The sequence below is a fragment of the Zonotrichia albicollis genome, chromosome 2 (assembly GCF_047830755.1).
Source record: "Zonotrichia albicollis isolate bZonAlb1 chromosome 2, bZonAlb1.hap1, whole genome shotgun sequence".
NCBI classification, from domain to species: domain Eukaryota; kingdom Metazoa; phylum Chordata; class Aves; order Passeriformes; family Passerellidae; genus Zonotrichia; species Zonotrichia albicollis.
Genome location: NC_133820.1, coordinates 6,326,815 through 6,342,980, shown reverse-complemented (window position 1 = coordinate 6,342,980; position 16,166 = coordinate 6,326,815). Strand labels below are relative to the sequence as shown.

At 39.0% G+C, this 16,166-nt stretch overlaps 1 protein-coding gene across 3 annotated transcripts in view; it reads left to right on the top strand.

The window, feature by feature from the left end:
• Nucleotides 1-16,166, top strand: part of CADM2 (cell adhesion molecule 2) — a 571,412-nt gene that overhangs the window by 547,331 nt on the left and 7,915 nt on the right. For all 3 annotated transcript variants that reach the window (XM_074532615.1, XM_074532612.1, XM_074532619.1), the window contains one exon: nt 14,713-14,838. In XM_074532615.1, coding sequence (XP_074388716.1) covers nt 14,713-14,838 — 126 coding nt within the window. The remainder of the gene's footprint in view (nt 1-14,712; nt 14,839-16,166) is intronic.

Here is a 16,166-nt window from a genome sequence, read left to right as displayed (position 1 = left end):
GCGTAAAGCAGTAGCAGGATCTTGGCATCCTCCTGGATGCTGGTTTATTATTAACTGTTCACTTTAGGATGCAGAAAGCTGCAAATTTTTTTTAATGTATTCTTCATTTTGGTTCTTATGGCCCATTTCTTAGAACTGAGAATGATAAAAGTTTTAGCAGACCTCTGGAGATCAGCTGATCCAAGCTCAGAGCAGGGTTGTGGTTCATTAGATTGCTCAGGACCTCATTCAGGTGAATTTTTTCATATGTCCATGCATGGAAAGCCCACAGAATTTCTGAGTAACTTGTTCCAGCATTTGACCATCCTTGGGGTGAATAAGATTTTCTTGACAGTTTGAGCTTTTTATGTCCCAACTTGTGTCCACTGCCTCTCTTCTTTGCACACTTCTAATGAAAGCCTGGCTCCACCATCTCCTCCTTCCCCTGTAGTGGAAGACAGCGAGAGTGTTTCCTCCTTCAACTCTCTCTCCTTCAGCATGTAATTCTCCCAGCACCTCCTCATTCATTGTGTGAAATATATTGTATTCTGGCTTATACCTGTAGAATTGTGGTAGGTTTTGGAACAATAGTGGTTTATGAAGATTATCCATGAGGTTTTAACCATGTGGGAGCAATGGAAGACATAATGATCTCTAAAAATATATAACTTGTTCATGCCAGAATTGTTACTTATTAAGAGAAGTCATTCTACCTGTGCACACATTATTCTGAAACATTAACATTTTATGGCTCTTTTTGTGACTGCTGTGCTTACTTTTGTTATTCAGTGGTGACAAAAAAGGCAAGGATACCTTATTGTTCCACTTGTCCAAACCTTGACCACTAAATGCAGGTTTGATTGCTTCATGTAATTTTAAAGTTCCAAACTGTGTCGTTGCATTTGATTAGCATACAAATAAAGCATTTAATATTTGATTGCTCCCCTGAGATTTTAGGTAACTTTGCGTAACTAAATAGAAAGATGTTTTAATCATCATTTTCTAAGTTTAATTGTAATGCATAAATTATTAGCACTTGTGGGAAGGTAGACATTACTGGGATGAAAAAGAAAAATGAAGCCAGGAGTATAGCTGTTCATTGTTTTAAATATTAATTCTATGGTACCTTCTTGTATCAGCTGACATACATCTTCAATTTTATTCTATTATTAAAATGGAACATGCTTTCCTATTAAGTTCAAGGTGGTTTATGAACTCAAGGTAACATGTTGACCTGTTTAACAGCATCCCTAATACTTCTCTGTTTCCATAATCTGAAAGTAGAGTCATCCTATTTCTAGCTTATTCCCATATTTCTCTTTTTTTAATCTTTTTCAGTTATTTGGTGTGAATTACTTCCAGTGGAGTAGCTGCATGAGGCTGTCTTGTTCAGTCTCACCTCTCTGAAATGAAAGCATTTAGCTTTTAATTTCTTCATTACGCAAAATCATAATGATAGATACTCTGTTTCCTTTTATACAAGAAAGAATGTATGTGTATATATATATATATATATGTATATATATATCCAACAAAAAGCTTAGTAAAAATTAAACGCACAGTTCATTTCAAATGTTTTAAAATAGTAATATATAGAATGTTGTGTGTAAAGGCAGGTGATGTGCCTGCCTTACCAGTACTACTGTGAGATCTAAAATCATTCTTTTATAATTCCTTCTGTGAGTCAAGGTAATACATTGTTCCTGAGCCTCACTTTGTTTCTGAGGAACTGAGCCTCAGAGAAAAGGAGAACACTTTGCCAAAGCCCACATCAAGGCATTTGTTTAATGGCAAGGATTTAAATCTGACTTTCCATGCTTATTCCCTGAAAACCTTGCTCTCAAGAGGTGCCACCAGCTTGATGTCCTGGCGGAGCACCTGCCCACCCTCTCAGCCTTAGGTGCTGCTGTGAGCAGACCAAGCACAGCAAGCACAAGGTTTCATGATTTTGCTCAGCTGTGAGGTGCAAAAACCCCCTTCCACCTTAAGTATGAAAATAGATATTGAAGGAACAGGCCCCGTGCTGCCTCCTTGGCCCAGGTGACAGGAGCAGGGCTTTGATGAGAGGCTGCTCCCAGCAAGGGGGACTCTGTGATTTTGCTCTGCCCAGCGCCGCGGGCTCGCTGCTGCCGCTGGCACCAGACCCAGACGTGCTGGTGTCAGAGAGAAGCTGTCACAATGAGCTCTGAATTCATGAATCTCAACTCCACAGGAGGAGGAGCAGCCTGCTAAAGGTTTCCAGAAGGCAAGGAAGGCTAAAAACACTGCTTCTCCCAGCTTAAGAATTCTTAGCTTTTTCTTTAACTTGTCTGTGTCTCCTCTAGCCAGTGTCTTGTAAACTGGAGCTGGGGCTCAACAGCCCAGTTCCAAATCAACAAAAACACTAAATCATGTCTTTAGTCTCAAAACATGCTTACATGTTTTACTAAACTAAGGGCTGTAACATCCTTGAAGTACCCACACTTGGCTTCACAACTCTCAGAAACAATTTCTGTTTTTCAGCTGAATGTAGTGTCTGCTACTGGCATGTCAGGAATGGTATAGTTAGAAATGTTGATTTGATAGTCATAGCCAAAATTTCACTGACTAACAAAAGCTTCTGCATCAAAGAGGGTGTCATCATGTTTTTGAAGGGCATCTTTATTTTTAATCAGTTTCAGCATTCAGAATACTTCAGAGAGGAATATAATTTCCCTTACATAGCTATAATGTAAAGGCAACAGACTTATTAGGAAGGAAGGAGAAAAGTTTCTCAGCAGTGGCATTTGAAAAAGTTGTGTTAATTCCAGATTTGTTTAGCACATTATTTTCTACTTTCACAATTTGTCTTCTTGACTTCCTAAAGGGAGGACTAAGTTTTTAGAGGTCTTTTAAAAGGAAATGTCATTTAATGAACCACTTCAGTTAAGTAAGAGTGGATGCTAAGTGATGCAGGCTAATGAGACAATTTAAGGTGAAGGGTTTATATAGCAAATCTCATGCAGTTAGAATAAGAACTGAGTAGGGAAAGAAAGGAAAAGTTGTTGGAATGATTACATAGGAGATGAGAAAAATATTTCTAGATTTTTCTTAGGCTCATAATGATTCCCAGAACTTGTTTCTGGACATATGTCTAGGTGGAAACAGATTTTAACCACTGCAGTACAAAGATGCTGTTCTTTGAAGAGCTATACAACAGTAAGGGGTTTTTGCTCAACTTTAGAGCAAGAATTTACAAGGCTCCTTGATTTATACAGAGTGGCCTGCTACATTTTCTGGGCAGAATGAATGTGCAATAAGAACCATGACAATGTAATAGAGTAGAGCAGAATATCTATCCTTTGACTAGGAGATGATATTTGGCTTTTTTTTTTTTTAATAAGCCTTTTATTCTCAATTCTGAATTATTTTTCTTGTTGATATGTGAGCTATAAAGCTCGAGAAGCTGTAAATCATAAGAAAAGCCCTTCAAACCACAATTAGTTGCTCTGTAAATATCATTCAGACCTTTTTTTCTCCCAACCTTTCTTTCTTACCATAAGTTTTTAAAAGACCTTCAGTAATGTACTAAATTTTGACTGCCTACATGTTGCAGCCACCATTGCAAGGAGAGCTGTAAAGTAAATCGTGAAATGGCAGCTTCATTGTCTATTTTTTCCATGAAATTTCTGTTGTTTTATTTTTGAAGTTTCTGGTTGGGATTTCTCTTAAATTGAAGGCCCTGAAATACTGGGTTTTTATTTGTTTTTTGTTTATTTTTTTTTTTTCCTGAACATAGTGTACATTTGAAACTACTGACATATTTTGCTGGATTTTTCTGATACTTAAAGTTTTCCTCTAGAACACAACTGATACTTATTTCCCCAGTGTTAGACTTTGTACAGCTTTCCAGCATCTGGAACAAGCTCAGGCTGCTATTAAATTGGGTCTGCCATCTTCAAACAGTGCAAGCACAATCAGCATTTAGTAAAATAAACATGGCCCCATTATTTCCTAATGCCTTGCTTAACAGCTTTAAGATTAGACCACCTCCCCCATGCTCCCAGTAGGCAGCACTTTAACAGTGAGTAATATTTCTGTCTGCCGTAGTCAAGTAATCCCAAATGTAAGTAATTTACAGGCTGGCATTAGGGACTGTTACAAGAGACATATTGTAATATGTCACTGAAAATCAGCCTGCCTCTGCACATTTGATCAACAGCCAGATGGAGGCTTTTATCACATTTATTTAATCTGAAATATACATAGTAATTACAGTGGACCTCTGGATTCTTGGTCCTCGTCGCTGTCTCAGGAGAAGGTAGGAAATGAATCTGTCAGCTGCAGGCTGGTGGGGATGTGACCCCCTTGGTAGAATCTGGGTGTGTTACAGCTACTGCTGCTGACAGTGGAGATCATGCTGCTGGAATTAATGCATGTTGCCAAGTTAAAAAAAAAAAGAAAAGAGGCCCACAAAGCAAAGACTGTGTAACTTTATTTTTTTTATTAATACAGAAAGCCTTTAGGAAAGCAAAGACCAATGTTACTCTTAGCAAACCCATTACCAATCGATGGCTTCAAGAGCAAACACTCTCTTACTAATAGCTGGATGGTATTTAACTTAAAGGCATCTGAAAACAACAGGCTTAATGTTCCCAGAGGAGAATTTGGTTAAGATATTGAATTCCATCAAGCATGTCATTATTAAAAGGGGAAAATATTGTTGTTTCCATTAGTACAGAGTTGGCATATAAAGAACAGATAGCATTCAATTAAACCACAAGGAAAAAATTCAAACAAATTAAAGGTAGATTTATCTCTTGGGCAGGAACTTCACAAATGGATGATACCATTGTCACAAAGAATTTTATAAGATTTTGTGCCCTAATTAGAGCAGCTGTAGAAGATGCCTCACATATTAATGGTGGTGCTGACCTTATAAATAATTTACCCCTCATTCCTGTTACTCTGTGCATTACAGAAGGCTACCTCTGCTAATGACTCTCACATCTCTCTTTCTGAGATGAGCTGGATCAGTCAACATCCACTTTTGGATCAGTTACTACCCTAACCACAAGTATGCATGACTAATCTGGAGATACACTGACAGATAAAATATACTATTAACTGCCAAAGAGGCTCTTCTATTACAGTTACTCTCACTGAGTAGTCCCATGACAGATTAAATTGCTGTTCAGCCTGAATAAGGTGTCAGATTCTGGCTGTAAGTGGCTGGTTTACTGGGGTGTTTTGATGTCATTATAGGCTTATAATTAGTCTAATCTGATTTGGTAAGAAAAAAATTAGTATGACAAGCATAAAGAATTCATTTGAACAATAGGTTTTCTTCCACCACAGAACTAAGTTTTAATTAGAGCTGTTCTTCAATTAAATTAAATCTGCCCTTCTTGGTTTTAAAACTCTCATGAACATATTCAGTACAATGTACCTTGTACAACTGTGAATCTGTTGCTGCCTCTCTGATCTTTACCCATCCTTACCTGTTCTTAACTTACTTTACATGTGTGGCTCTGCCTTACTGATGACAAAACTTCTCCCCCCCAGCTTCTGCCATCAGGACCAGCTTTGTCTCTCTCTGTCTCTCTCTACTGATCCTCCCCATCCATTTGTTTCATGCCATTTCTTGACTAAAAGTGTGTCATTCTCCCGTTGCTTCCATGTGGTGGTATTTATTATTTGAGCTCTGCAGCGATGCTGATTAGCTCTGAGAAGCAGTCAGGGCAGGGGTTCATGTAACAGCATGGAAAACGAGGTGGCAGAAAAGCCACAGTGGAAATATTAATGCCACTTTCCAGTGGGCTTCAGCTCTTGGAGCTTCCTCCAGTTAGAGGAGGAAGCTTTGAGCGATCGCTTTGGTGCTTTGAATGATCACTGTCTCAGCAATCTCCCCATAGTTCCTGTAGTGTATTGTGGGGATAATGAGTTGCTTTCTCCTGAATTGTGAATGCTGAGGCTGCCAGAGAGCAGGTGAGTCTGGCCCCAGCCCCTGTGATGGCAGCCAGCAGCAGATGCCCACACTCAGGCAGCTCCCTTCCCACACGTCCTGGCCGTGTTTTCTACAGCAAATCAAAGGCTGTGGGAAGTGACCAAAAGGCACAGATTAAAGACACTCTAAGAAAGGGAGAAGAAACTGGCATCTCCGGTTTCTGTATTAATGAGAGAATGGTTTATTATTTATATAAATAATTAACTTCTGGCAACAGGAGAAGGAGTTGTGTGCACACTAACTCCATCTGGTCTCTGGTCTTTTTTGACAAAGAAAACCAAGAGCAAGGATCTTCCTATATTAATTAATGGAAAGTTATCAAAAGAAAAATGGCACTTCTGAAATGTGTATTTTTTTTCCCAAAGTAGGAAGTCATGATTCTCATTTTTCTAGATAGAGATAGGATCTTCTTTGTTCCTTTTTTCTTTTTTTTAAAGTATCGAATAGGTGGATGTTTCCAAAGTTCAGTCTTTTTTTTTACTGCAATGAAGGCATTGAGCATTCTGGAACTTCACAAGAAAATGAAAATTAAAATGCTGGAACAGTTGACTCATTCAGTTTAACAGGGAAATTTTCATGTCATCTATGCCATTAGTGTCTTTTCTACAGCCTACAGAAGTTATAGCTGGATGGACAAGTATTTCTTCAAACCCAGAATTGACTTAATTATCCTCTACAGAAAATAAGAGGAAGGCAAAACATTGCAGAGTTCAGTTCTTTTTTTTCCTAAGACAAAGTCTGAAGCAATTAATGAGTTTATTGACAGCCAAAAATATAATGTTGTCAATAAGAAAAGTCTTTTATGTGCTCTAATTAGAGGAACTGCTCCCTTCAGGAAACTGGAGCTTTTACAGTGGCATTAAGGGAAAAAAAGAGAAAGGAAAAAAGAATCTTTAAAAAAAATGTGTCAATGACACAGGCACAAAATATGGAACAAGGCTCTAACGACCCTGAAAAATATTGCTAAACTTTTCATCTTAATATTGCAGGTATACAGCTCTCTTCTAAGCATTAAAATAAAATACATTTGCAAAATAAATAGGTATGGGTAGTGCTTTTATTCACTTTGACAAGGGCTACCTGCTCACAAATATATATCAGGACACATTTACATTTTTCTGTCCACTGAAAGAAGTCTTGGCTTCATGAGAACAACAGGAGCTCTTGAAAAGGAGCTCTGGTTTCAGCTGCTGAAATATTGTGTAGGGCTTTTATCTTTCTGGGACATAGGCTCTTCTTAATGGGAATGTATGTAAAATTCAGTACTGTGAAAAAAAAAGAAAACAAAGGCAAAATGGGCCAAATGTGCCACTGCAGTAGCATGGGAAGAAAAGGCGATCAATTCCTTTGAAGGTTTAGAAGTAATTTTTTCTTCCTGTCTTTGCTATAGTTGATGATGTTCTACTATTAAAATAGCAGTTTATATGTGCTGTATATTAGCGCAATGTTTTGTTCTTCTTTGCTTCAGGCACTGAAGGATAAAGAAGCTTGTCACATATTTTAAGTTTGGAATTGGTTAATAACAGAATGCATTTTCAACAAATTTCACAACCAGCCCCTTTGGGCAGCTACTCTTTGCAATTTAAATGAAGGTGCAGAAAGTTTCTTTCTTTTCCCACTTAACAATAGTTTCACAAGTTTGGCGTACATGTACTTTAGTGGTTAGTAGTATATTACAAAAAGAGATTAAAAACACCTGTTTCAGCCTTCCAGGCCATGCAAGAGAAATTGAACTCTGGGGTGCCCAAATTAAGGTGTTAAAATGGGTAAATTCTAACTTAGCAGCATTTATCACAGACAGCACTTCTGCCACTTTTCCTAAGGCAAATACCTTGTCAGCTATCACTTCAGTCTAACCTTCTATCCATAATGTGGTACAATTCCTGCTTTAGTCTTTTTTCCTACTGATGTAAAACCAGATCTTTGAGGTTCTGTTGTGATGTTTTTGTTTGGAGGTTTTTGGGTTGGGGGTTTTTTAGCTTGTTTGTTTTGATTTTTCTTAAGTTTTACCTTTTTTTCCCCCCCAAACTTGCCTTGGTGGGACAATTAAATATTTTATGACCCCTACGGCTAAATCTTGGCAATGACATTAGTCAGAATACATTTCAGAGCCCAAGTTTGTGCCATAAGCTGCAGAAAGAAATCTTCTCTGGTTTCCATGAGATTGTGCCTTGTGGCTTTTTAACTGAATTATGGAAATACTGCAGTGTGAGCTGAGACAAGAAGGAAGAGAAGCACGAAGGGTGGGCTTTGGGGAAAGGAGAAAAAGGTGAGGAAGCAAGGGCTCAGAGGTTATAAATGCCACCTAGCCATGTGAAAACTTCAAACAGGATCTGTGCCACTGGACACCAAAGTATTTGCAATGGAGAGAAACCTCTAATGAAAAATTGATTCTTGGGCAGAGATTTTCACAGAAGCTTTTGTCTCTATTAGAGCTTTTATAAAGGCATCCTTCCTACACATTGTCTGATATCTAATAAGCTCTGAGCCCCTGCTGCCACCTGTCCTCTCAGGTTAGCTATAAGAAAACAAGACTCTTAAGTTCTTTACTGTCTCTTAAAACTTGTTGTAATGGAACCACATTTCATAAGTAATTTGAACAGAGTGAAAGAGAATATTCACACAAGCTCTTGTCTCCTTGGGAAATTAAGCTGATATGAAGAAAAAATTCACTGGGGAATATTTCTAATGTAATTTACATTCACTGATGGACTTCAGAAATCCTCCTACTGCTCTCCCCCCACAGTTGTTGCCGTTTGGTCTCTGCTGGTTAGGACACTTCAAAGCAGGTTTAAATATCTCATGATTTGAGGCTCCTTGCTGGATTTTCTCCAAAAATCTTTACAGTCTCCCACCACTCATTTTCATGCTCACCTGCACTGTTTCAACAGCCTTTCAAATAAGACAGAGCTATTTATTTAATTTTGTTACTTTTTGGGGTTTCCCACCCTAAAATGCACCTTGCTTTACTGATCTGATTTGAGCAATGCCCTTAAAACAATAGTTTTTGTAAAAATATGAAATATTAGTGAGTTGTACTGAGGGTTACAGCAAGTCCCTGAATATGGGGAAATAATCAGCAGTCATTTTAAGAGATTTTTCTGCCATATAAATTGTAACACAAAGCCATGCCACAGGAGCCCTTATTGGAGCAATTCTACTTTGCAGCAGCATTTGATTATTCATTAAATCAGTAAAAGTGACTGTAGGTTGGTGGTTTCAGTACTTCTGTGAGAAATGGGACAGCCCTTTCTTTTCCCAGCCTTAAGGAACAGTAATTTATGAATTATACATATATTAATAACTCTTCACTTTGTGAATGCTATTAAAGCTTCACAGCAAATTGGGATATTTCCAATTTTTTGTATAGTAGAAATGGTCAAAACAAATTATTATTTTGAATGCCTCAAAACCTAGGTCATCTCATGCTCAGAGTGATTTTTTTAAAACTTCACCATATGAGCAAAAATACATATTGATAAAGTTCTGCAAAAGAGATGGCTACTGGAGCACATATTCCCCCAAATATGCCACTTCAGCATTCTCAAATGTGCTTGTTTTGCCTTTGCTCAGGAAAGGGTTATCTGACCCTTTCCTGCAGCCTGCTCAGTCAAGTCAACTCTGCATAAATAAGAAGGAAACTTATGCGTGAAGAAACTGAAATTAGGTGAATAATTAACATACACTTTATGCAAAAGCATGAAAAACTATTCCAAAATTTCTCTGCGTAACTAAAGTGTGAATTCATATTAAAATATTCTACATTGAAACTTTGTCAGCAGGTCATGAAAAGCACATATCGAGTTATTTCTTGGGTCTAAGGTTTATCTGATGTGTTTCATCTCTTAAAAAATGAGGCTTTTTTTTCCCTCTTAGTCATTTTAAGAGTGTTATTTAATTTAAATGTGTGTTGTTTAATTTAAGTGTATTCACAGTTTGTGAACAAACAGTAACAGGGAAACCCCAAAAGCTGAAAATGGGTAAATTTTCACATGATTGGCAATCAGTATTTTGAAGAAGCTTTCTAAATTTAGGCAGGGGTGGAAAGAGCAAATAAAAGAGTGCAGTGAGGTTTTGTGCCATTATGTTTTTATAAGATTTTCTTAGATTTATCAAAGGATAACTGATCTCTGAAGATCTAGTCTGATTGCAAAATTGTAATTCCACTGTTTCAGGCCATGGGTACTGTAGCTGCCTGTGCTCGTGCAGTAAAAACCAGTATGTATTAAAACAGTAACAGTGTAATCTTCTTTCTTCTTCTTCTTTTTTTATAGAAACAGCTGAATTATAAGTATTTATTGCACAATTGCATACCTAATATTTCATTTGCTGGAGTTGTGTGTATGGCAGGGTAGGATTTATTTGGCAAAGTCCATTAAGCTTAAAACGTGAATCTTAAAATAATCTGAATATTATTATGCTTTTTGGAAAGCAGACTGTGGAGTGGTCAGTGGTTTCAGAAACTTTATTGGCAGCTGCTAAGACTTGTGCCCAGAACACTTGAATGATTATGCACATTGACTGTATGAATACCTAAAATACAAAAAAGTGTAGCTTCCAAATCCCTGTATTTCTGTCTTTCAGATACTGCTCGGGCACATTTTGAAATAGTAATTATTTATACCATGATAAAAAGCCCCAGATCTATAATTCACTCATGGGGCTTAGGTCATTTCATGAAAGGCAAAAGTATGGTGCATTACTCTGTATGCATAATGTAGAGCATGTTTATATTTAATGCTAGCATTATTTTTATATGAGGAGACTATTCATGAGGTATGCTTCCTGTTCAGAATGTTATGTTGTGCAGATTTTCATTTTGATATGGGAAAAAATGTTTGTTTCCCAAGAAAATGGTGGCCAATTTTAAGAATCTTTCTTTATTTCCTTTGCTTCCATCTTTTCCTTTCTCTCCTTCATTTCCTTTTTCCTTTTTAACAAAGGAATTGTTCACTGATAATATAGTAGTAATAGGTTATGTATAAGGTTTTGGAGTTTTCTTGGACAAACTCCTCTAGTTTGATACCAACCAATCTAATCTGGCTTTGATAGCAAGGTTGAAATTAGAGCAAAAAATATGTTGCTATTTTTGCAGTCCAGTGAGTACCTACATTAATTTTAATGTTTAAAAAATTCAGCTTATGGAAGTATTGGAATCTCATAATCCACAGTAGTAGTTGGAAACCTTGTGTTGAGGCTGGCTTTGGGTCACTTCTTGTAGTCACAGCAGGTGTGTCAGAGGAGGAGTGAGTCACTCTGAGGAGGATAAAAACACAGAGATGTATTTATCTCAGTGTATTGTGAGGATTTTTATCTGTAATGTTTATTACAGCTCACAGAGGACACGTGTTGTATGTTTCTGGGTATTGAGCTAAGGCTGTGCGCTTCAATCAGCTTTGCAAAAATGCCTGTAGATAAAGTTCTGTGCTAACCCTTCTCTGGATTATGCCCTGCATCAGGAAGTATATTATCCCTTAAAAGATCTCCTTTTATTCTTCACTGTTACTGGCAGCACACCAGCAGGAGCCAGTTTTTAGGGGGAAAACGCGTTTGTGCTGCTCCTGTCCCAGTGCTGCCAAGGAGCATCTCCTGCAGGTCACACACAAGGCTTGGGGACATGGGTGGTCCTCAGAGCCCAAATGGGTCCTGCCCTTTTGCTGCAGGGATTGCCACAGACACCACAAAAGGAGGAATCTTCTAGATGGCTCAAGCAGGCTGGCATTCCTGCAGCAAGCTGTCACCTTCCATCTTCTCAAGCAAGCACCCACGTCCCCCTTGCTCTGCTCAGAAAACAAAGCCCTGCAAGGCAAGGGAGAGGACGGATGAGTGCTCCAAGGTCCTGCTTTTGGAAGGCAATGCTTCAGCACTCTTGCTTTCCCCCTGTGAGTCTGTTGGTGCACAGGATTTGGGGTCAGATTTAATGACCAAAATGTCCTGCTATGTCCTGCTGGTGATGTGTTCTCAGCGTGGTGCCACCACCAGCAGCACCATGCCAGGAGGATGGGGAGGTGGAAGAAGATGCAGGAGAGCTGACTTTTTAAGGTGTTTCTAGCTTTTTTGAGGGCAAACACCTATTATTTACCATCATTTCCACAGAAGTGCTATGACCAGCTTCCCCAAAGTCCTTGTGGCAGCCAGAAGAGAAAGGTGTGGGAGCTCAGAAAGCCATCAATAAGTGACAAAGTCCTGCCTGATGAGTCCAGTGACTGTTATGAGCAGAACTGAATCTGTACCAGTGGCTGCACCACTCTGTGCTCCAGCAAGCCAGAGAATGTAGTTGCAGAATGCTTCACAGTTTGCAAAAGGAAGGGAAAACAGGATTCTTTTCTTTCATCTATGGAACATTATATACATGTGTATTTGTAGATCTTGAAATCATAAAATGGCTTGAGTAGGAAGCGACCTTAAAGATCATCTAATTCCATGGCCAGGGACACCTTCCGCTAGACCAGCTTGCTCAGAGCCCCATCCAACCTGCTCTTGAACACTTCCAGGGATGGGGCAGCCACAGCTTCTCTGGGCAACCTGTGCCAGCGCCTCACTGCCCCCACAGTGAAAAATTTCTTCCTAAAATCTACTCTAAGCCTACTCTAAGCCTTACTCTTTGAAGCTATTTCCTCTTGTTCAGTCATTACAAACCCTTGTAAATAGTGTCTCTCCATCTTTCCTGCAGGCTCCCTTCAGGTAGTGGAAGGCCACAGTTAGGTCACCTGAAAGCCATGTCTTCCACAGGATGAACAATCCCAATGCTCTCAGCCTTTCCTCATAGGAGAGGTGCCCCATCCCTCATGTCAGCTTGGTGGCCTCCTCTGGGTTCACTCCAACAGGTCCATGTCCTTCCTGAGCTGGAAACCCCAGAACTGGATGCAGTTCTCCAGATGGGGTCTCAGAACTGAGTGGCTCAGAGGGACAGAATCCCCTCCCCTGGTTTCTGCCCACGGTGCTTCGGGTGCAGCCCAGGACACGTTTGGCTCTCTGGGCTGCAAGAGCACAAAGCCAGCTCACCCACCAGCACCCCCAGGTCCTTCTCAGCCAGACTGCCCTGGATCTGTTCATCCCCCAGCCTGGACTGAGAACAGGATTTGCCCTGAGCTGGATGCACCACCAGCACTTAGCCTTGTTACACCTCATGGGACTCCCATATCAGATGTACCCATACATCCTACTGCCATATAGCAATCCTGGTCAGCAGAATGTAATCATGGTATTATGGAAACACACCTCCTCAGCATTATCAGAGCCCTTTCTATCTTCCTCACAGATTTGCCCTCTTTTATGTGTAAATATTGTTCCTGACTTTCCCTTTTGCAAAGCAAAGAAGTTGTTTGCAAACTGTTTGAAGAACATAAACAGCTCCTACAAGGGAAATGCCCTTGAAGCAGTGGGAGTGGAATGATTGCAGCATACAGAACATGCTAATAACATCTTCAGAGAATTACTATTACTTCATAGCAGAGGTATTTCATTATAATAGGAACCATGTCTTGATCCTCAGATTAAAACTTTGCCTTCTGCATTTATCTGTTGAGTCAACAGTCACAGGGTACTGGTTTGCTGTCAAAAGCTCTGAAGAATTACTCACCCCAAAGTTGTGCTATTTCCCATGATTGTCTTCTTTGCAACTTTTGTGACGCATTGGGCAACAGAACAGGCAAATGACCAGCACAGAATACTTGAATCTGACAGTATTCCCAGAGCTCTGAGCTGGAAAATGAAACCTTCTGATTCACTCTGCCATTGGCAGATGTGCAGATGACACCAAGTTGTGGGGGAATGTTGATCTGGTGGAGGGTAGGAGGGCTCTGCAGAGGGACCTCGACAGGCTGGGTCAATGGGCTGAGTAGAACAGCACGAAGTCTAACAATACCAAAGTGCAAGCTGTGCCAGAGGAGGTTTAAGTTAGACTTTGGGAAGAATTTCTTCACAGAAAGAGTGTGTGGGCATTGGGGTGGGCTGGTTAGGGAGGTGGGGGAGTCACCATCCCTGGAGATGTTAAGTGACTGAATGTGGCACTCAGTGCCGTGGACTGCTTGACAAGGTGATGCCACTTCATTGGTTGGGTTTGACAATCTCAAAGCTTTTCCATCCCAGCTGACTCTGTGATATCTATTACAGCTTGGTGTCATAGATATCACACACTGTGTGTTAATTGAGCATTTGTAAAAAATTCACAAGCTGATGCTTGAGTCTGAATGCTGAGTTTCATTCTGCCTGATACCTTTATCTAACCAAATCCATGCAGACTCAGCCATGTGCAGAGGAACTTGGCACGACTGCACTTTATCTGCCTTTTTATTTCTGGTGCAAGAGGGTAGGAATGAGAGGAAGAGAACATATAAGGGTTCCCCACTGAGAATCAATTCTATAAATTATGTATTATGCAGACACTATTCTGCTGATGCTATCTGATCCCCAATTCTTACTTCCTTGTTTTTCCTTCTATAAATAGCTGTGGCCAGGTTTTCAGTTGTAAAGTGACTAGGACAAAGCTAGGAACCTTTTTCATTTAATAACCTCTGCCAAAGAAGAATAGGGTAATATTTTTCATAACTGTGATGTCCTCAGGGTTTTAACAATCTGGGAATACAAGCAGCACTGTGCTGTTGATAAGATACTGGGAGTAAAAGTGGGAATAACGGTGCTGAATATTAAAGAGTGAAATGCCCTATTTTCAGGATGATCACTATAAAACTTGGTATTGTGAATTTTTCTTTTTTTTTTTTTTTCTCTGTGTAGGATCACTTTTTCTTTTTTGTCTCTCCCTCTAGATCCAAATGCTTTGGCTGGACAGACCGGACCTGACCACGCTCTTATAGGAGGAATAGTGGCTGTAGTTGTCTTTGTAACACTATGTTCTATAATTCTCCTTGGGCGATACCTGGCAAGACATAAAGGTAGGACACATTTAGTGGAAGTTCAGTCACTCTTGGAAGCAAGGCATGATTTCACCTGGGAGTGCCATTCCCTTTCACCTTCCCCCCTCTGCTAAGTGATTAGAACAAAAAATAGTTCTCAGTCCAGTCACAAGTGAAGTCCCTGTGAATTTTCACCAGTTTTCCTGTGGGCTCGCCAAGGCCCAAGGACATGGAGTTAGTTCATGCCCAAGGTCATCTTATAAATCTGATTTAGGGAGACCAAGGGGTAAGATTGCCCCTTGGTTTTGGATCTGAACTCCTGATACTTGATTTCATGTTCTCATCATGTTCTCATAGTTTTAACTACCATCTCAGTTCAGCAGAATATATATGCACTGAGTGAACAAAATTTACATTTTAATAGATTTTGCTAATATTTCAAGTATATGTTTAAAAGATAATATTGGAATCCAGTAGTGAGTTTTCAAATCAGTTTATCAATGATCCTGCTGGAATAAGGGCTAGTTTTACTTTATTTTATGGTTTTACCTTAATAATTCTGGTCCCTTCGTTTTCAGTCCCCTCTGCCACTAAAAATAGCAGGAATGGAGTGACGCTGACTTCTGACTTCTCTGTGATTTGATTTTGACCTAGTTAGTTCCAAAATCACACCTTGAGATTTAACCTCTGTACAGCTTGTAGGCCTGTTGCTAAAATCCAGAAAAAAAAAAAAGAAAAAAGAGAGAGGATGAGTGTTGGTATTAATTTATTAATTCAGTAACTCTCATTTTAGATAGGATAATCATACATCTAGCAAACATAAATTGATGAAAAACATCTTTACAATTAGATTATACTACCTGGGAGAAAATCAGATTTTTTTTTAATGAGCCAGTGAAAGTGTGTCTCTTTTGTTTTACTTTCCTGAATGAACAGTTGTACATCTCATGCCACCATAAATAATGATTTTCACAAAGGGAAATTTGACCATTGTACACATTTCTTCTTTTCATTCATTCATTTCCAGAGCATAAAATAATTGTGATAATATAATATGAGTTGGTTCAGTTAATAAAACTGCCTCAATTTTGTAATTCTTAGAACCTACTTTGATACAATTCTGTAAAATTAAAGCATAGATACAATCAATATAAAACAGAAATACAAATGATCAGTGGCCATAAAAAAAAAACTTTTACTAATCTCTAGTTCTTCAAAATTGCTTTGTTTTTGATAGATAGCTATTTCATGAAATAACCAAGATTTTATCACTTATTCGATAATTGAAAAATATATTGCATTTACTGCGTTAGATAAAGTGGAGTTTTATTAAAATATTTCCTTAATTTGTTGTGGATATACTGTAG